Source organism: Oncorhynchus masou, chromosome 12, assembly GCF_036934945.1.
Source record: "Oncorhynchus masou masou isolate Uvic2021 chromosome 12, UVic_Omas_1.1, whole genome shotgun sequence".
NCBI lineage: Eukaryota > Metazoa > Chordata > Actinopteri > Salmoniformes > Salmonidae > Oncorhynchus > Oncorhynchus masou.
The window spans coordinates 68,361,625-68,383,034 of NC_088223.1; the positions used below are offsets into that span (position 1 = coordinate 68,361,625).

The following is a 21,410-nucleotide window of genomic DNA, read 5'->3' on the forward strand; positions in this document are numbered from 1 at the left end:
TTCCTGAAGTTCTATCCTACCAGAGCGAGCAGCATCTCTCCTGATTGCCTCGTAGTCGTGCCAGTCCTTCCTCCGCATGCCATCCCGCCCCACCTGGGCATCCTTCTGGGGCCGGACGTTTACTCCCTGCCAAAACACACAGGAACAGAGGGTCAAACATCAGGACATACACCCACACACAGAGGGAATCACACACATACAGTACAGAGGGTCAAACACATCCACGCATGCAGCACACACACCAGGAACATATCAGGACACCTCACTAATCAGCAACCCTTATACCAGAGCCTGTGAGGCTTGATGCTCAAGTAGCTATATTAGTAGGTCTACATCACATTGAGAGCATATTCATAAACATAACCATACAAGGAAATAAACAGTTGCCCATTACCCAACAGCAGAGAATCTTGCAAACACACAACCATTACCAATAGTCATTATGGGATTTTTTTTGCCATCAGTTATAATTAAATGTAAGAGCTGGTCCTTACGTGCTGCTATGCTGGTCAGCATTTTTCAGAGGCTTGAGACCTGTTCTATGAGAACAGAGCAGAAGTGGAAAACGGGAATGAAGGAACTCAAGTATGGAAAAACTCATTTGACTTTAACACTAGAACTGGCATAGGCCAACGGCCACTGATATTTGATTGAGTAAATAATAATAATCTCAACAACAAAAAACATCCTGCCCCTTCCCTGACTTTTCCTAAATGTTTGTATTTTACATTGCTCAGTTGTCACAATTTTGAAATCAAGTATTTAGAGCCTTTTAACCTGTTTTTTTTCACACCTATTTCCAACTAACCTGCCAAGACAATGCGATGTAGGAATTTGGTACCCAGCCAGGCGCTAATGCGTCTCTCGCTCTCCTTACTGAATGAGTCACAGATGGATGAATGGGCGATGAGTTTGTGTTATGCCAATTTATTAGCGTTGGTGTTCATGTTAATAACTTCACCACGCGCCTTGCAGGTTGGTACCATTCTCTTGCCTTTTACTTTGTAAAAGGAAGCTGTTACAGGACGGTCTTATTTACTAGAACTATATCCCATTTATTGTAAGGGAAACAAAAACATGCAAAACATATTCTTGACTATCAAAGTTGATGAGCGAGGGGAAACAAACTACACCAGTCAGCCTGAAACTAATTTCACACATAAGAGTTAGCCTAAAGACAATATTAAATATCTGCTAAATTCATATAGGGGAAACACTGCTTCACAATGTCTCAATTCCATCTCGGTAGGGGAGGAGGGGTCACAGTTGGTGTCAGGTAGGATGTCCATCGGCCACGAGGTGAGAGAGCAGTGAGGTTAGCACTGGGTCAGACAAGAGTCAATGGACCGCTCTGAAATAGACAGACGCACACGGTCCTTCATACACATAAAATCCCTAGCAGAAAAGACACGCTAGGTACAGTTCAATCCATCACTTGGTTTTAGCTATGGAAGAACAAGGAATTCTGGAGACATAGCAGTAAAAGTACAAAAACAAACTCAGTGCTGCGAAGTTCACACAATGGAAATGTATAACATCTAATTTCAGGCTTGTATCCCTGTGAGAATATCAATCCCAAGGTTCGCACTTGCTCGTTTTCACGTAGGTAGTGCACCCACTTCTCTACTCCATTGAAAAACGCATGCAGTGATTTGGCCATTAATCAAAGTCATCATCCATGGTCTAAAAATCATCCCTTTTAGGCGGGCAGACGTCACAAATTTGGATCACAACACAATGGGGAAATAATTAGCTCAATGGGAGGTTGCAATTAGTGAAACATTGTTCATGCAAATGGAAAGCCTAATTGCATGGATCTCAATTAATTACTCAAATCAGTCTGCTAAGTAATATCATTGTGATGCGAAACAAACACACAAATACAACTTTTTGGTATTCGGGGTTGGGGCAGGGTACACCGTATTTGCAATGTATGTATGTAGGCTACTACTATCTAGTCTAATTTGTCAAACTGATTATACATCAAAGGCCCACATAAAAGTTTAAACTGTTGGCCAGTGTCTGTGTGTGTGTGGGGGGGGGGGGGGGGGTAATTAGGCTACAGTACTGAGCCGTAGTGCTCCTGGTTAGGTTAGAGCTGTGTACTTATCTATGTCAAACAGCTGACATAAATAAACCTGGGGGACTGCACACTGGCCTGAGGTGACCTCTACTTTCACCACAATGTCCCTTTCTACATGTTCCCTGGCCAGAGGTAGAGGCATGAGAGGCAAGGCAACTCAAACCCATTAAACGGCAGTAAACACTCAACTAGAGCTGCTAAAAAGGTAGAGACAAAAGTAAGCTTCAATTTAACAATCTGGAACAAGATTATTAAAGGGTGGATGCTCTACATTGGTGGTGGATGGAGTGAGTTAGGCCAAGACAACAAATGTAACACACTTTTTGAAACCTAAATATGTTGGATCTTAATTTGAGCACCCTGTTGCAAGGTAACTTTCCTGCAATGCAGAAAATGTCAACCTTGTAGTGTATTTTAGTTTTAAAAGGGCTTCTGAAGTTTGTAAGAAAAAATATTTCAACTAATACAAAAATGTCTGAATTCTTTTCCACATTTCCTGTTGCTGGAAATGTGCTGATTATTTTCCTGCTGTAACAAACTGTCTTTAATTAAGATACTACATCTGTAGTGAAAAGCGCTGTATGTATATACCATTATAGATCCAATCCATCATGACATGATTTCACTGCACCGCAAATTACACAGGCCCTATGTTATAGGGTTAGGCCTACATTATGATAGATTGCTTTTATCCTTGTCAGAGGCATTGTATCAGTTTGACCACAGATCAGCTTTGTAAGCAGGTTGATAACAGTAGGCCTAGGCTACATGCAGAACAGACACTTTATCACTGGCACAAACACCAATTAAAAACAATAATAGATTTGTAGTGAAATACTTCCTCTCTCTTCAAAAGCTTTGCCTGTCTCATTGTGTATGCATCCGACGGCCCTACTGCCACTGTACGTTGAGATTTACTTCATCCTCACAGACACACAGCAAGCAGAGAAAATCATCTCTGACGGACAGGTAACCTTATTAATCACCAGCTTAGACTCACTGTCACACTTCTGTACTGAGGCAGGCATTGAGATCAAGCCTCAGTTCAAGAGAGCCACTCTCAAAATGTCACGACGAGAGCCTTTCCCCTCTGCACTGACGAGGACCGACAAGTCGATCTGTGCTTCCTCCTCCTCGGAAGCAAGATTGTGCCTCAGCATTTCCTTTTGATAAAAATTTCAGAACACGGAGTTATGATATTCCACGGAGGCTTTGCTGCTCTAACAAGACCTTCGGAAACAAGACAAGGAGCTTCGGAAAACTTTTCACTGTGTGTAGTGACAGATGAGAAACAATAGAGGTGGGGGGGGAGAGAAAGAGAGAAAGAGAGAGAAAGAGAGAATAAACAGAGCTGGAAGGAGCGATAAGGCCAAAGAGATAATGAGAGAATGATGGTTTGTGGCCCTCATATACCCTCTTCTTCAGTTGAAGACAGAGCTCCACTGTGGACCTCAGAAGAAAACAAACATGCCAGCAATGGCATATTCATAACCAGAAAAGCTGTTGTAACTACTGAATACTAAAGTAAGGGAAATGAAACCAAACATTACCCAACAGCAGTCGGATCCCCTTTTTTACATTAGAGCACATTAGCATTACTCATCCTACGATGCGTGTACTGGCCCAGACTTACTATACAAAGGCATAACAAGCATCCTTTCCACCGCTGAACATCAGCGTGAGGCCCACTACCTTCATAATCAACACCATCAGAAGACTCCACGCAGGCAGAAACTCATTTCGTTTCAACACAGGCTCTTTTCCATTCCATCAGTAGGCAGAAACTCATTTCGTTTCAACACAGGCTCTTTTCCATTCCATCAGTATTCAAGGCACAGCACAAACACACTAATAGGGCAACGCTCAGACGTATCTCTCGTTCTGCACTCACAGTCTTTATAAGTAACGGTCCATGATGCCGTATCTCTCGTTCTGCACTCACAGTCTTTATAAGTAACGGTCCATGATGCCGTATCTCTCATTCTGCACTCACAGTCTTTATAAGTAACGGTCCATGATGCCGTATCTCTCATTCTGCACTCACAGTCTTTATAAGTAACGGTCCATGATGCCGTATCTCTCATTCTGCACTCACAGTCTTTATAAGTAACGGTCCATGATGCCGTATCTCTCATTCTGCACTCACAGTCTTTATAAGTAACGGTCCATGATGCCGTATCTCTCGTTCTGCACTCACAGTCTTTATAAGTAACGGTCCATGATGCCGTATCTCTCGTTCTGCACTCACAGTCTTTATAAGTAACGGTCCATGATGCCGTATCTCTCATTCTGCACTCACAGTCTTTATAAGTAACGGTCCATGATGCATTTGCAATCAAGCACAAATTTGGCTAAAAGCAGAGAGAGGTAAAAACATTGGCCCATTTTACCAGGCTGAGTGATCATTAATTAACTTCAATGTACCCTCTTAATGGTCTACTCATCTGATGGCTGTTCCTAGCAAATCATGTGTGTGGGGAGGAAATATTATGTATAAAGTAAAGTGTGTCGACTGCATCCTGTCATTAACCAGTAAATGGTAAGGCAGCAGCAGCGGACGCCTATAATTTGCAAAAGGCAAATAACACTACACGGCTGAAATAACTAGCAAAACAAAAAGGCTGGTCAGACATCCAGAACAGCTTCGTGGCATGGCACGGTGCGGCTGGCTGGCTGTCAGAGGCTGCTCACTGGATGAGCATCAGAGAGCTGGTCCCAGTGACCTTAGCCAGGTCTGTAAATGGAGGGATTTGAGGACCACCCTCTCTGAATCACAATCGAACCTCATTTCCATCCAGCTGTGGTCCATCATTAATCTCACAAACACCAGATTATGAGTGGCACTGAGGAGGGCTGGGGTTGATATTGCGTCCTCTTCTTGGGCTCTCGTCACACAATAGAACTCAAATAGCGTTCCAGATTTTTGATGCAAGAGAGTCTCATACACGCACATGCAGACGCACACACTCTGGCTCTGGGTTCTCTGGTTGTCCTGCTTCTTGTGGTACGTCATCAAATGGCTACCCAGACTATTTGCATTGTCCCCCTCCCTCTTCTACGCTGCTGCTACTCTGTTGATTATCTATGCATAGTCACTTTAATAACTCTACCTACATGTACTTATTACCTCAACACCGGTGCCCCCGCACATTTACTCTGTACCGGTACCCCCTGTATATAGTCTCACTATTGTTATTTTACTGCTGCGCTTTAATTATTTGTTATTTTTCTCTCTTAATATATATTTTTAAGGTCTTTTCTTAAAATTGCATTGTTGGTTAAGGGCTTGTAAGTAAGCATTTCACTAAGGTCTACACCTGTTGTATTTGGCACATGTGACAAATACAATTTGATTTGATAATGTGATGTTTGGCATGAGACTGGCGTTACTGGCTCTCCTAGAGATCTCCAGATGTCTAAACAAATGCACAACCCAGAAGGTTGAGGACTAAGCCTCGTCTACCCCCTCAGTTTAGCTCAACTATGGGGAATAGTGTGTTAACTGTGTTAAGATGGAGCTCTGAAAGATGGACCACTGTAGTCCTCAATAAAATGTGTAAAACTGTAGAAGACACCAGTTGGACTACAGACGTGGACACAACTGAATATTTCTCTTCATCGAATGCCTGTCAAACAAAGCTAGCGCCCAACTCTTGTTTGATTTGTATATTCTGTCCATTCGTACCAACTGAACGCACATCTAGCAGATTTCACAAGTGAAGCATGAAAGTCTGGAGTATCTGAACAGTTACTCGAAATGGTTTTCATCCTGAAGAACACCACAAATGTACCAATCACTATTCAAAAACAAGTGCAAGAAATATGCCTCAGGTTTTAGGACATCTACATCAAAACTGTGTTTGTCTTCATTTTGCAGTGTGTATAGACAATGGAATCTAAAAATCTATTTCGGAAACTTGAATGGAAATGCAATCATTAGCATTATGCAGAGGTTTAAGGCAATAATGACTTTGTTGAGTTCGGGGCCGTGCTTGCGAGGACGATGGGCAGCTATCTGGTATAGAACGCTGGAATCAAAACTATTGTGTAGGGGAAGAACCTGTATAGCATCCAAATAATTAAAACCGTCTTCGGGAGGTATGGATTAGTAAACAGATTGAGTTCCGCAGCCAGATCCCCAGGACTGAGAGAAAGAGTGTTATTGGATTGTCTTTATTTGGAAGAGAGCTCTTACTACCAGGGGCCTGATAAGAGAAGGACTGCCCATGCATTCTCTATGAGGATGGGAATCAGAGAACCTCCGGTCAATACTTGCCTGTGTTTCCATAGCACCTGCTGGGTGAGGGCTGAGCTCTGCTTTCCCACATGAAGATGGATCAGACGCAGCACAGCCATGCCCTCCTGAGATACAATCAGCTGCCTCCCCTCAATATTTCACAGACAAATAAACCAACCAAGGAAGTCTGCCCTCTGCATATCACCTCCCTGATAGTCAACAAGATCCAAAACACCTGCCAGCAAAAGTGCACTCACTGTAAACTGTTACCGTGGACTTAAGTTATAGTTCTCTCTCAAAGTGTGTGGCACAGTAAACTTGAGACACAAAATGAGGTCAACCGAGCTCAGCCAAGAGGAAAGTGACTGGTGTGAGACCCAGGTTGTTCTAAGCCAACATTCCATAGGCAGGGACCGACAGTGAGGCACTCAGACCCCCCCCCCCCCCCTCCTTTAGGTCTTTTCATCCTAGCAAGGCCGCCACACAGCCCCAGCTCCCAGCAGGAGACATCATGCAGGCCCCGCTGGGCTGTCTACAGAGATCCACTGCCACAGCCAGGCCTACCACAGGCACGCTCAGTATCTTGGTTTGTCTCTCTCCCTCTCTCTGTTCCAGTCTGTTGGAAGTGGAAATGAGAATGGGGTGGGAGGGGTTGTTGCCTTCATACTCCTGAAGGCAAGTCACACTGAAATCCTTGGACACACACAGGGAGGTGGTGAGAGGGAAAGAGCTGGTGTGGTCCTGCATGCCAGGCTGTACACTGACACAGAGGAAGTACAGCAGCTCCAGAAGTCAGTAGATCATATCTAACACAACACACCTTGCAAAGAGAGCCACCACACTAGAGGTTATCTTGACATAACACCACAAATGGTTTCAGATGGGCCAAGAGCGATGGAATGAAAGGGACACAAACTCACTCCATTTCTACCAAAGCATCATACTGGCAAGTGGCAACTAATGGATATTCTTTCAGTGTACATTCATATAACATTCCTTCTTACAATCAAAAGATCCTCATGCAACATACTCATACGGCATACTAAAATAATAAGAGGGGTGTGAGTTTGAGTCTTGAGGCAATGAGTCCCTCATTAACAATTTAGTCCTAAAGAATCTGCTCAGTGCAACCAAGGAAAATCCCAAGAATGATATTCAAAAAGAGGACTGTTGAGCTGAATTGTCGTAAGGGTTTGGAAGGGCCCTAGTAATTTGAAAACACAATATTTACACTTTACTTATGCAGGTTCCAACTCCTAGTACCCCACAAACAGGTTTAACTACCCGTTTTTGACTCCCTACAGTATTTACTCTGCTTCACACTGACAGCTATGCCTGCAGTCAGTCCGCTCCATCCTGGCCCTGATCTCTCTCCTCTCCTCCACTGCCCAGCCGACTCGATCCCAGACAGCACTGTGGGACTCAGGTTCTGTGCAAATGCTTTCCCGTTAAGCTCATTTGACCACAAGCTTTGTTTCTGTACACATATGCAGAACAATAACAGACAAGTGAACCGCACACTGCGCCAAAATACTTATTGTAAGTACACACAAAAGCATGTACTCAAAATAATGGGTAGCTAGCTACAGGGGTGCTTGCTGTTAGGTTGGGGCCACCCTAATAAAGGGGTGAGTTTTAAAACAGCAAGTCTACAGTTACCAGGCTGCAGTACTGAAATATTCTGAGGTCAATTTAACCACAGGTCCAGGTTGGCAGACGCTGCAAGCAATATACACACAGCCAACCCTACCAGACAGCTGTTCCCCTTATCATCTAGTCCCCAGGATATGCTGAAATTACAATATCGGTCAACTGGCCTCTCCACCATCTCTATTATAATTGTACTTCATTTTAAATTTAACTACGTAAGTCAGTTAAGAACAAATTCTTATTTTCAATGACGGCCTACCCCGGCCAAACCCTAACCCGGACGACGCTGGGCCAATTGTGCGCCGCTCTATGGGACTCCCAATCACGGGCGGTTGTGATACAGCCTGGAATTGAACCAGGGTCTGTAGTGACACCACTAGCACAGATGCAGTGCCTTAGACCGCTGCACCCTCGGGAGCCCCAAGGAGGGCACTTCAGACAAACAAGAGCATAGTATGGTGAGAGAATGGTCTTACAGGATTGTCAGTCAAAAGACATATTGACCAGATATAACCTCTGAACTTCGATCCTTTGCTGACTCATAGTCTCTTCCCGATGTCTCTTGCTGCACAATTAGGCCCATGTTTTCCCATCACCATATGATCATTAGGCTACAGACACTGCAAGGCCTACTCATCCTCTTGATGACTGGTCCAGACCACCATGCTGCCAGGTCAGGACCAATTACATTTCAATATGAGAAATATGCAGTCAGTGTCTAGGGCACAGCCATAACTTACAGCGCTGCTGGATGCTGCCATGATCAGAGTATTCTCTGGCACCACCCCAATCCCATCGGAGAGAAGTGCTGTTCAAATAAGCTCCGTCCTTATTATCATGTCTGGAGGAGGCAGCAGGGTAATAAAATCAGAGAAATATGGTAAAACTTTAACTGCTGAGGCAAGGCAATACCAGCTCTAAGTGCAGTCTGTATGTTCCTACACAGAACCTACTGTGCCCCTGTCATTTCATGGCTTCCTTCCTGCACATCAGCACCAGGCTCTGTCTAAAAAGCCATTTCAGTCCACTCTCCTCCAGTCCCCTCCATTAAGGCATAAGCATCTCCCGCCCGCTATCCTTGCATGCTGAATGGCAGGGACAGTAAGCAGAATTCAGTGTGCGCTTGAGTAAGCCATCTCTTCTCCTTTATTCACATGGTGGGCTCCACATCGGTGATGCTGTAATGTGGAGGGACAGATGTGGCTTACGTAACACCCAGGAAAATCAGTGTCTCGCTGAGGCTTAATCTTCATGACACCCCACTCTTGATGGACCATCACAAGCCTGCCACTGCGGTGCAGGGCAGGCTATTCTACAGCAGGTCACACTGCAGCAATCAATGAGCAGTTCTTTTAAGAGGAAATCAATGGGTGGATCGCTTGCCTGTGTTTGTCTCAAACGGAAAAGTGGAAAAGGAAATTACCACAGAGGTAAATCATAATAATGCATGAATGAGTTTGAATAATTTTTACGTTGAAGCACTAATTTATTTGATTACAAAAGCAGTGCTTCAAACATTTTGCCAGCTTTTAACTCATCCAGCAACTGCATGAGTGAACAAGATCATACGTCGACTGTATTTTCCTCATTAACATTAGACATCCATAACAACACCACACAACCAAGCACTGAGTAACTCCAAATAGTTTTCTTTCATTTGCAATTAGAGAAAGTTGAGAGACTACCAGTGACATATAAGGGGAAAAACAGAAATGTGTGAAATAAGAATCAGAACCCAGCTTTGCCGCCCGCCAGTAGTTTGTAGAGAAGCATTGGTCTAGTGGAGCAAGAAATGCAGCAACTCTGACAAAGACAGCATCTCAATTTTTTCAAACAGCTGTTCTGAACTGGGGGTTCAGTGTCTGTGAACGTGCTTGACGAACAGGAATGCCTCTGTTCAAATCCTTCCTCTGATGTGCTAGAAGAAGACATTTTGCCTCTGATCTGAGTATGTGAGATCAGAAAGACTAAATCAATCCCTCTTCCCCCGTTTTCTGTGTATTTTGAAGAGGTCTTCCGTTCCCATGATTCCTAAAGGATTAGGCTATCTTTAGGAGAACTACCAATGAAAGTAACCCGAGGACAGTATGTTATGGCCTATCTGTACTTGGTCTGTAGTAAAGCAAATCAGAAACAACCATGCGGATGAGGCCAGACTAAATTAGTAGGTCTGACTCAAGCATTTCTGCAGTATAAAAAAATGCAGCTCAAGTCTCACTGGTGGAGAGTGACTCAGAGTAGGCAGACTTCAACAAGAACCAAACATCCCTAATACCAAATGTTTGAGAAAATGTACTTAGTGCATTGTACAGATAGACATCAAGATTATGACTAGGGATGCTGGTGGTTTCTTGCCTGACAAAAATATACGGTGCATTCGGAAAGTATTCAGACCATTGACTTTGTCTTATTCTAAAATGGATTCAATTGTTTTTCCTTCATCAATCCACACATAATACCCGAAAATGAAAAAGCAAAACCAGGTTTTTAGAAATGTTTGCAAAAGTATAAAATTAAAAACAAATACAAAAATATTAGATTTACATAAGTATTCAGACCCTTTACTCAGTACTTTGTTGAAGCACCTTTGGCAGCAATTCCAGCCACGAGTCTTCTTGGGTATGACGTTACAAGCTTGGCACACCTGTATTTGGGGAGTGTCTCCCATTCTTCTCTGCAGATCCTGTCAAGCTCTGTCAGGTTGGATGGGGAACGTTGCTGCACAACTATTTTCAGGTCTCTCCAGCGATTTTCGATCAAGTCCTAATCTGACAATTATATGCATAGTCTAGTTTCTGGGCCTGAGAAATAGGCAGTTTCAAATGGGTGTTTTTTTTTGTGTTGCCAAAAACGAAAAACCTGCCCTCTACATTCCTAGGCGGTCATTGAAAATAAGAAAAAAAATTAACTGACTTGCCTAGCTAAATAAAAAGGTTAAAAAAAAGAGACGAGATTGGAGTTGTTGGTTCGAGCTGCCCTGCCCTAAAAAAAAAAAAAAATTACATTAAAAAAAAACTCACAAAATGTGGGTTTGCTACTCAAAAGAAGCATTACCTGATGTGAACTATGCCTCAAACAAAAGAGATCTCAGGAGATCCAATATTAAGAATTGACTTGCATGAAGCTGGAAAGGGTTACAAAAGTATCTCTAAAAGCCTTGATGTTCAAACTGTCTATAAATGGAGAAAGTTCAACACTGTTGCTACTCTCCCTAGGAGTGGCCATCCTGCAAAGATGACTGCAAGAGGACAGCACAGAATGCTCAATGAGGTTAAGAAGAATTCTAGAGAGTCAGCTAAAGACTTAAGGAAATCTCTGGAACATGCTAACATCTCTGTTTACGAGTCTACGATATGTAAAACACTAAACAAGAATGGTGTTCATGGGAGGACACCACAGAAGAAGCCACTGCTGTCCAATAAAAACATTGCTGCACGTCTGTAGTGAGCAAAAGAGCATCTGGATGTTCCACAGCACTACTGGAAAAATATTCTGTTGACAGATGAAACTAAAGTTGAGTTGTTAGAAAGGAACAGCACACCAACATCAAAACCTCTTCCCAACTTTAATGTATCATGAAGGGAGCATCATGGTTTGGAGTTTATTTGCTGCGGGAGGCCCTGGACAGCTTGCTATCGTCGACAGAAAAATGAATTCCCAAGTTTATCAAGACATTTTGCAGGAGAATGTAAGGCTATCTGTCCACCAATTGAAGCTTAACAGAAGTTGGGTGATGCAACAGGACAACGACCCAAAACACAGAAGTAAATCAACAACAGAATGGCTTCAGAAGAAAATACGCCTTCTGGAGTGGCCCAGTCAGAGTCCTGACAACCCGATTGAGATGCTGTGGCCTGACCTCAAGAGAGCGGTTCACACCAGACATCCCAAGAATATTGCTGAACTGAAACAGTTTTGTAGAGAGGAATGGTTCAAAATTCCTAACCGTTGTTATTAAATCCCAGTATTCACATACTTTTCCCATCCTGCACTGTGAATGTTTAAATGGTGTGTTCAATAAAAGGCATGAACATGTAAAATTGTTTGTGTGTAATTAGTTAAGTAGACTGTGTTAGTTTATTGTTGTGACTTAGATAACGATCAGATCAAATTGTATAACAAAATTATGCAGAAGTCCAGGTAATTCCAAAGGGTTCACATACATTTTCTTGCCACTGTATTTTTGGGAAAGAGTGGTAAGCAGCCTGAAACCTATAGCAGTAGCCATTGCACGGACTGAGGGAGACAATGCCATCCTGTCTGATGTTCAGACTCTGCTTACAGGTATAAGCGAAGAAATCCATACGGCCCTGTTGCTCCAAGCAGAGGAAACTGCAGTTTGGTTCAGAAATACATCAAAAAGCGTGAAGACTTCTGCCTGAAGCACATACAGTTGAAGTTGGAAGTTATACACCTTAGCCAAATACATTTAAATTAAGTTTTTCACAATTTCTGACATTTATTTCAAGTAAAAATCCCTGGTCTTAGGTCAGTTAGGATCACCACTATTTTAAGAACATGAAATGCCAGAATAATAGTAGAGAGAATGATATATTTCAGCTTTTTATTTATTTCATCACATTCCCAGTGGGTCAGAAGTGTACATACACTCAATTAGTATTTGGTAGCATTGCCTTTAAATTGTTTCATTTGAGTCAAACGTTTCAGGTAGCCTTCTACAAGCTTCCTACAATAAGTTGGGTGAATTTTTTGCCCATTCCTCATGACAGAGCTGGTGTAACTGAGTCAGGTTTGTAGGCCTCCTTGCTCACACACGCTTTTTCAGTCGTGCCCGCACATTTTCAATAGGATTGAGGTCAGGGCTTTGTGATGACCTCTCCAATATCTTGACTTTGTTGTCCTTAAGCCATTTTGCCACAACTTTGTAAGTATGCTTGGGGTCATTGTCCATTTCGAAGACACATTTGCAGCCGAGCTTTAACTTCCTGACTGATGTCTTGAGATGTTGCTTCAATATATCCACATAACTTTTGTACCTCATGATGCCATCCATTTTGTGAAGTGCACCAGAAAGTACGATCTTTGTTCCCATTTGCAGTTGCAAACCGTAGTCTGGCTTTTCTATGGCGGTTTTGAGACAGTGACTTCTTCCTTGCTGGACAGCCTTTCCAGTTATGTTGATTTAAGTCTCATTTTACTGTGGAAATAGATACTCTTGTACCGGTTTCCTCCAGCATCTTCACAAAGTCCTATGCTGTTGTTCTGGGATTGATTTGCACTTTTCACAATGTACGTTCATCTCTAGGAGACAGAACGCATCTCCTTCCTGAGCGGTATGACGGCTGGATGAGGGCAAGGTTCTTGGCAGTCTGGCGAAGTACACTTCCAAGCAAGGGCTTTGGGATGGAGATGCAATATGGCAGTCGTGCCAACATATCTCATCAGCCACCTGGTGGAAGGGACTTTGTGGATCTGAGGCTCTTTCCCCGTTGCCTCAATCCTCCTCCAAATCCCACCAACATCAGCCACCTCAGAGAGCAACTGGTCCTTGTTTGGGAACACACACACACACACCAAAGCATGCAACAGGCTGACCACTACAAGGTTTGAAAAAGTGGTGGCCATCCGGGCAAATTTTAAGCTTTTTGCGCCTGCCAATGAGCCATCCTCAACGAGGTTGGAAAGTGACAGTGAAGATGAGGCCTCAGAGTCTGATGTTCAAGATATGGACATTGAAGAGGTCCAGGGAGATTACATGGAAGCCTGAGAGGAGGACAATCAAAGCTTTAGTTTCTAGACTATCATTTTACAGATGTTGAAAACGTTTTTGGGAGATGCGATGGATCATTCAATATTCCATTTTGTTGTTCAATGAAATCATCTCATGTGAAGAATAAACTCATTTAATTAAAGTTCAATTTGTAAGTAAATGTATTAGATTTGTTTCTATTGGAAGGATTTAATAATTTGCAATTAATGTCTACTTATTATAAGTTAAAAGGTTTGTCTCCATATGATATAGTAAACATATCCAATGCAAACAACATCTACATTTAAATGGAGTTAATATTAATTTGCATATAATCCCACCACCATTCTTCACCGTAGAGATGGTGCCAGGTTCCTTGTGCCTTGACACAATCCTGTCTCAGAGCTCTACACAATTAATTTCAAATCAAAATGTATTTGTCACGTGCGCAGTATACAACAGGTGTACAGTGAAATGCTTACTTACAGGCTCTAACCAATAGTGCAAAAAAGGTATTAATTGAACAATAGTTAAAGTAAAGAAATAAAAACATCAGTGAAAAGTAACAGTAGCGTGGCTATATACGGTAGCGAGGCTATAAAAGTAGTGAGGCTACATACAGACATTGGTTAGTTGGGCTGATTGAGGTAGTATGTACATGTAGATATGGTTAAAGTGACTATGCATATATAATGAACAGAAAGTAGCAGTAGTGTAAAAGAGGGGTTAGTGAGTGGTGGGTGGCGGGACACAATTCAAATAGCCCGGTTAACCAATGTACGGGAGCACTGGTTTGTCGGGCCAATTGAGGTAGTATGTACATGAATGTATAGTTAGTGACGATGCATATATGATAAACAGAGAGTAGCAGCAGCGTAAAAGAGGGGTGGGGGGGGGGCTAGTCGGGTAGCCATTTGATTACCTGTTCAGGGACTTGGGGTAAAAACTGTTGAGAAGCCTTTTTGTCCTAGACTTGGCACTCCGGGTACTGCTTGCCATGCGGTTGTAGAGAGAACAGTCTATGACTGGGGTGGCTGGGGTCTTTGAACATTTTTAGGGCCTAGAGGTCCTGGGTGGCATGCAGCTAGCCACAGTGATGTACTGGGCCATACGTACTACCCTCTGTAGTAGGGATGCAACCAGTCAGGATGCTCTCGATGTTGCAGCTGTAGAACCTTTTGAGGATCTTAGGACCCACGCCAAATCTTTTTATAGTTTCCTGAGGGGGATAAGGCTTTGTCGTGCCCTCTTCACAACTGTCTTGGTGTGTTTGGACCATTCTAGTTTGTTGGTGATGTAGACACCAATGACCTTGAAGCTCTCAACCTGCTCCACTGAATGGGGCTGTGCTCGGTCCTCCTTTTCCTGTAGTCCACAATCATCCCCTTAGTCTTGGTTACGTTGAGGGATAGGTTGTTATTCTCTTACCACCCGGCAAGATTTGACCTCCTCCCTATAAGCTGTCTCGTCATTGTCGGTGGCCATGCAGTTGTGGGTGAACAGGAGGGGATTGAGCACACACCCTGGGGGGGCTCCAGTGTTGAGGATCAGCGTGGCAGATGTGTTGCTACCTACCCTCACCACCTGGGGGCGGCCCATCAGGAAGTCCAGGATCCAGTTGAAGAGGGAGGTGTTTTAGTCTTTTAGCTTTGAGGGCACTATGGTGTTGAACACTGAGCTGTAGTCAATTAATAGCTTTCTCACATAAGTGTTCCTTTTGTCCAGGTGGGAAAGGGTAGTGTGGAGTGCAATAGAGATTGCATCATCTGTGGATCTGTTTGGGCGGTATGCAAATTGGAGTGGGTCTAGGGTTTCTGGGATAATGGTGTTGATGCGAGCCATTACCAGCCTTTCAAAGCACTTCATGGCTACAGACGTGAGTGCTACGGGTCTGTAGTCATTTAGGCAGTTTGCCTTCGTGTTCTTGGGCACAGGGACGATGGTGGTCTGCTTGAAACATGTTGATATTACAGACTCAGTCAGGGACATGTTGAAAATTTCAGTGAAGATACCTGCCAGTTGCTCACATCCGGGCACATGCACGGAGCACAGACCCTGGTAATCTGTCTGGCCCTGCAGCCTTGTGTATGTTGACCTGTTTAAAGGTGATTGATGTGGTGATTGATGTGGTGTACTCCTCAACGCCATCGGAAGAATCCCGGAACATGTTCCAGTCTACAGTCCTGTAGTTTAGCATCTGCTTCATCTGACCACTTTTTTTATAGACCGAGTCACTGGTGCTTCCTGCTTTAATTTAGCTTGTAAGCAGGAGTTGTGGTCGGATTTACCAAATGGAGGGCGAGGGAGAGCTTTGTACGCGTCTCTGTTTGTGGAGTACAGGTGATCTAGAATTGTTTCCCCTCTGGTTGCACATTTAATATGTTGATAGAAATTAGGTAGACCTGATTTAAGTTTCCCTACATTAAAGTCTCCGGCCACTAGGAGCGCCGCCTCTGGGTGAGTGGTTTCCTGTTTGCTTATTTCCTTATACAGCTGAGTGAGTGCGGTCTTAGTGCCAGCATCTGTCTTCGGTGGTAAATAAACGGCCACGAAAAGTATAGCTGAAACTCTCTAGGCAAGTAGTGTGGCCTGCAATTTATCACAATATACTCTACTTCAGACGAGAAAAATAGAGACTTCCTTAGATTTCGTCCACCAGCTGTTTACAAATATGCACAGACCACCCCGTCACGGTAGGGTCTACACTTGTTGTATTCAGTTCATGTGACAAATAAAGTTTGATTTGATGAGTCCAAATTTGAGATTTTTGCCTCCAACCGCTGTGTCTTTGTGAGACGCAGAGGAGGTGAACGGATGATCTCCACGTGTGTGGTTCCCACTATGAAGCATGGAGAAGGTGTGAGTGTGCTTTGCTGGTGACACGGTCTGGGATTTATTTAGAATTCAAGGCACACTTAAACAGCATGGCTACCACTACTATTCTGCAGCAATATGCCATCGCATCTGGTTTGCGCTTAATAATCATTTGTTTTTCAACAGGACAATGACCCAACATTCCCCAGGCTGTGTAAGGGCTATTTAACCAAGAACGAGAGTGATGGAGTACTGCATCAGATGACCTGGCCTCCACAGTCACCCGACCTCAACCCAATTGGGATGACAGAGTGAAGGAAAAGCAACCATTAAGTGCTCAGCATGTGGGAACTCCTTCAAGACTGTTGGAAAAGCATTCCAGGTGAAGCTGGTTGAGAGAATGCACAAAGCTGTCATCAAGGCAAAGGGTAGCTACTTTGAAGTATCTCAAATATAAACTATATTTTTATTTGGTTAACACTTTTTGGTTACTACATAATTCCATGTGTTATTTCATAGTTTTGATGTCTTCACTATTATTCTATGATGTATAAAACAGTAAAAATAAAGAAAAACCCTTGAATGAGTAGGTGCGCCCAAACTTTTTACTGATACTATATAGTCATTCAATAAAAAAACAAGTGCCATTGAAACTAATTAGCTACGTTACCTGCTCGGCTCTAGTGGGGTCACAGCGGAGCTTTGCAGTGGCAAAAGATGTCATGAGAAATTGCTGCTGCTTGTAATATTTCACTTCATATGCAGTCAAAATGCCTGCCTCTGCACTTCTAGTGTTACCCTCTGCACTGTTCTTCAAGTAAATGCGTTTTTGTGAAATGTTCTGTGGAAATTGTTCAAAGTAGCCTTATGAATATCGTTGTATAGTATGTTAAACATAGCAATCAGTGTTTTTTGTTCGTTTGTTTGCATACATTTTATGGTGAGATATAGGAGTCTCAGTGTTACTCTAGAATTGCCCTATACAGGAAACAAATGGGATAGAGCAACACCAGACACTGCATAAAATGTAGCTCTGCAATAATACAGAACCAACCTTACCACAACATTCACTGCCTTCATTTTACCAGGCAAGTTGACTGAGAACACATTTTTCATCATCATAACCCATGGATGCACATTAACTGTCTTTACACGGCATCCAGGGGCCATCTGCACCTGACTCTCATCAGCACGCGCTCAGCCTCCGCCACAGCTAGCAGCGCTCAACGCTCGCCTTGTCTGAAGAACGAGGGGAGGAAATGTTTTACAACAAAGCCTTCCTCTAAACAAACACCTCTTTTATCCCATCTCTGCTTTTACTCCCAAGGTATTTTCCTCCCCGCCTTTAACGAGTGACTGCGCTCTCTCTGCATCAATCTTCTAATCTTCCAAAGGCTTAACACATTCACAACAAAATCGAAAATCCGAGTCTCTAAACATACTGAGTTGATGTTTTATCTCGGCTGTCATCAACTTTTAAAGGTTGTAGGGTGTCGTATTTACTGTGCCAGTTTCTGCATGGGATAATGAATCAAAATACAGTTTTCATAGAATGTTTGGGAATGACGTAGAGTAAGGCATGTGAAAATTCTATAGCAATATAGTAAGAAAGCGGTCGTGAGTTTAAAATGACCAATTAAAATGTATTGACACCGCAGTAAATAAAACGTGTCAATCTTGTCCAGGACTGGACTCTACACACACCATAGCCAATCAGAGCTACAGTAGGCCCATATGAAAACAAACCATTTGTCACACAGGCCTGGTATCATTCACTTTGAACTGGGCCGTGTGTTTACAGGGAATAACAACAGCTCAACTTAGACCATTAGAAAATAGAGATGCACAATATAAATCGGTGAACATATAGGAATCGGCCGATGTCTATTTTAACGGCCGATGTGCCAAACTGATGTCAAAGCTGACGTGCATACCTATAAAACAAAAGGTACATGATGTAATGACATCACGTAAACCTTCAATGTTGTCATAATTATGTAAAATTCTGGCAAATTAGTTTGCAACGAGCCAGGCGGCCCAAACTGTTGCATATACCCTGAGAAGTGACAATTTCCCTAGTTAATATTGCCTGCTAACATGAATTTCTTTGAACTAAATATGCAGGTTCAAAAACATATATTACTGTGTATTGATTTTAAGAAAGGCCTTGATGTTTATGATGAGGTACATTCGTTCAACGATTGTGCTTTTTTCGCAAATGCACTTTTCACCACCTGTTTGGCGAAGTAGGCTGTGATTCAATGACAAATTAACAGGCACCGCATTGATTATATGCAACACAGGAGAAGCTAGTTAACCTAGTAATTTAATTAACTATGTGTAGTTAACTAGTGATTATGTGAAGATTGATTGTTTTTTATAAGATAAGTTTAATGTTATCTAGCAACTTACCTTGGCTCCTTGCTGCACTCGCGTAACAGGTGGTCAAGCCTGCCACGCAGTTTCCCCCGTGTAATGCAATGTATTCGGCCATAATCAGTGTCCAAAAATGCCGATTACCGATTGTTATGAAAACTTGAAATCGTCCCTAATTAAATCGGGCATTCCAATTAATTAGTTTAATTGCCTTTGAATATTATTATTTTTTCTATAATGTTAAAGGCCAAATTCGTTTTTTTTCTCATTATCAAATAATTTCTGTGTGAATGTTTTAAATTAAAAATGGTCAAAATAAACAAAAATAGCTTCTTAGCAAAGAGCAATTTCTCAAGCAAGAATTTAGCTAGGACTGTCTGGGAGTGGTCAGAGTGGGGAGGGGGAAACTGAAAACTAGCTGTTAAATCGGCAGACAGGTTTGGAACTCATCTTTCTTATTGGTCTATTAACCAATTCTGGTGGGCCAAAACTCCATCCCACCAAAACAGACTATAATTTCAGAAGGTCTTTTCAAACAGCTCTTACACTAAATAGGCATGATCATATCAGCCTTTTCACAGCATTACCTCAGTGTAGAAATATATAGAAAACAGGAAATCCATGTTATTGACTGCATTTGGACTTTAACACTCCCCACATAATAATGACTGTAAAAACTACCCAAGTGGCATTGTACAGTCTGGTCCCATCGTTGATGATAGTATCCAAATCAAAACAGTGTCACTTCCAAATAGGAAGTTGCAATATTTTGTTTCCCAACATACACTAAGACTTTTGTAATTTCAACAATAAAACACTGTAGAATGCACAGTAAAATACCATACATTTATTTTACATAATTAATACAACTTTGACTTTTACAAAATATGCTGTAATATATTTCACAGTACTATGTTCCTTACTGTATAACGCATTATAAGCATCTCTGTACATGCATAGCAGTAGAGCTGTAATATGTTTTACAGTAAGGAACACAGTAGTGTAAAATATTACAGCATCTCTGCTGTAAAGCAAAATTACAGTATAAAGCTGGAAACTCTGGTGTAAGTATAGGCCTAAAGCTGTACATTTACAGGGAAAAGTTGGACAGTGTAGCATTTAATTTTTTTGCTCTGACTACAGCTACCGGATCAATATAGTGCAAGTCGATGGTGAAAACAAACTGTTGTTTCACACCACAAAACCCCGAATAACAGCGCAAGAATGGCCAACAGGCTAGCGCGTGTTCTAACACCTGACCCAGCAGAAAGACATGTTTTAAGACCGCAGCATATTCGCGCTAGGTCAACAACCTCGTCGTTCATATCCTGAAGTCGTGCTGTGTTACAAGTTACAACGCATAGTTCCAGACTTTGCTACGTGGCCTTTTCAACATCCACCCGCGTACAGTATCTAGCTGGCATTATCCCCCCACATTATTCTGAAAGTTCGACATTAGAGACAACATGCCCCATTTCAAGAAAAAGGAATGTAGCGTAACTAGCTAACAAACTAATGTCATTGCAAAGGAGATGACAAGCAGTGAGCCACGCAATAATGCATGAAAAGGTGATGTAGAAACTTGCTAAACAGCAAATTGACGACGGAATAACTGCTGTCAAAGCCCCACATGGTCGAGCTAGCGAAATGTTAAGCTAGCTATTCAGGTACATCATACAATTGCAGATATTTTACATGCGTGCCAGCTAGGTCCATTACCAACGTGATCGGGCAGTCAGCAACACCGAGGTGATACCAATATGTTTTTCAGTGGCAGCGCAAGCCAGGCAAACGGTGTACGAGCCAACCTTACCTGTATTTGAGGGATGCCACCCGGTCCCTCCACTATTTCTGGCGAGTTCTCAAAAACTCGGTCTCGGTATAATGACCACAGACCAACGTTCGGCAGGAAAATAAGAGCGGCTATAAGTAACCCTGCGAACTGCAGTAGTCGTTTTTCTTTTCGCCTCATCTCTCCAGAATAAATGTGAGAAAAACTGTCTACAATGTACTCCCAACTGCTTCCAGGTGGACAACTTTCAATCTGAACAAACCAACGATATAATGTTGAAGCTGCAGGCACTTCCGCTAGGGGGAGTGAACCAATATCGTAGTTGGGAGCACAAGGACAGACTTTTGCATTCTTTGTAGTGAATAATGATAATAAATATTTGAATCCCAACCAGTTTACCTAATTATATTGCAACAGCACAATATGTTATATTAGATCACCTGCATACCTGTAGAACAGTTGAAAGGTACTCTCATGGTCCCTTGGTGACAATAAAGTGGAGTCACTCAGATTGACCAACAAAATGTACATTTGCATTAATGTAGCCACTTCAATGGAATTTATTCGTGGCAAAATTAGAGGGCTAATGATAATATAAAATATACTCTCCGAAATTAAATGTAACATTGTAATTCAAGCATTTCTATTGGTAATTGTAAATAATGTATTGAATCGTGTGGTTGTTTTTTCCTAGGCAAATGTATAAAAACCAACGTGTGTTAAAGGCCCAGTGCAGTCAATAACGTGT

The 21,410-nt window shown here is 42.4% G+C and overlaps 1 protein-coding gene across 1 annotated transcript in view; it reads right to left on the reverse strand.

Moving 5' to 3' along the window:
• The window catches only part of LOC135550715 (polypeptide N-acetylgalactosaminyltransferase 10-like), a 104,108-nt gene extending 83,180 nt beyond the window's left edge, over positions 1 to 20,928 (reverse strand). The window contains exons 1-2 of the mRNA XM_064981765.1: positions 20,684 to 20,928; positions 21 to 126 (exon numbers count right to left, since the gene is read on the reverse strand). Of these exons, the coding sequence (XP_064837837.1) occupies positions 21 to 126; positions 20,684 to 20,842 (265 nt within the window). The 5' untranslated portion in view covers positions 20,843 to 20,928. The remainder of the gene's footprint in view (positions 1 to 20; positions 127 to 20,683) is intronic.
• Positions 20,929 to 21,410: the final 482 nt, after the last annotated feature.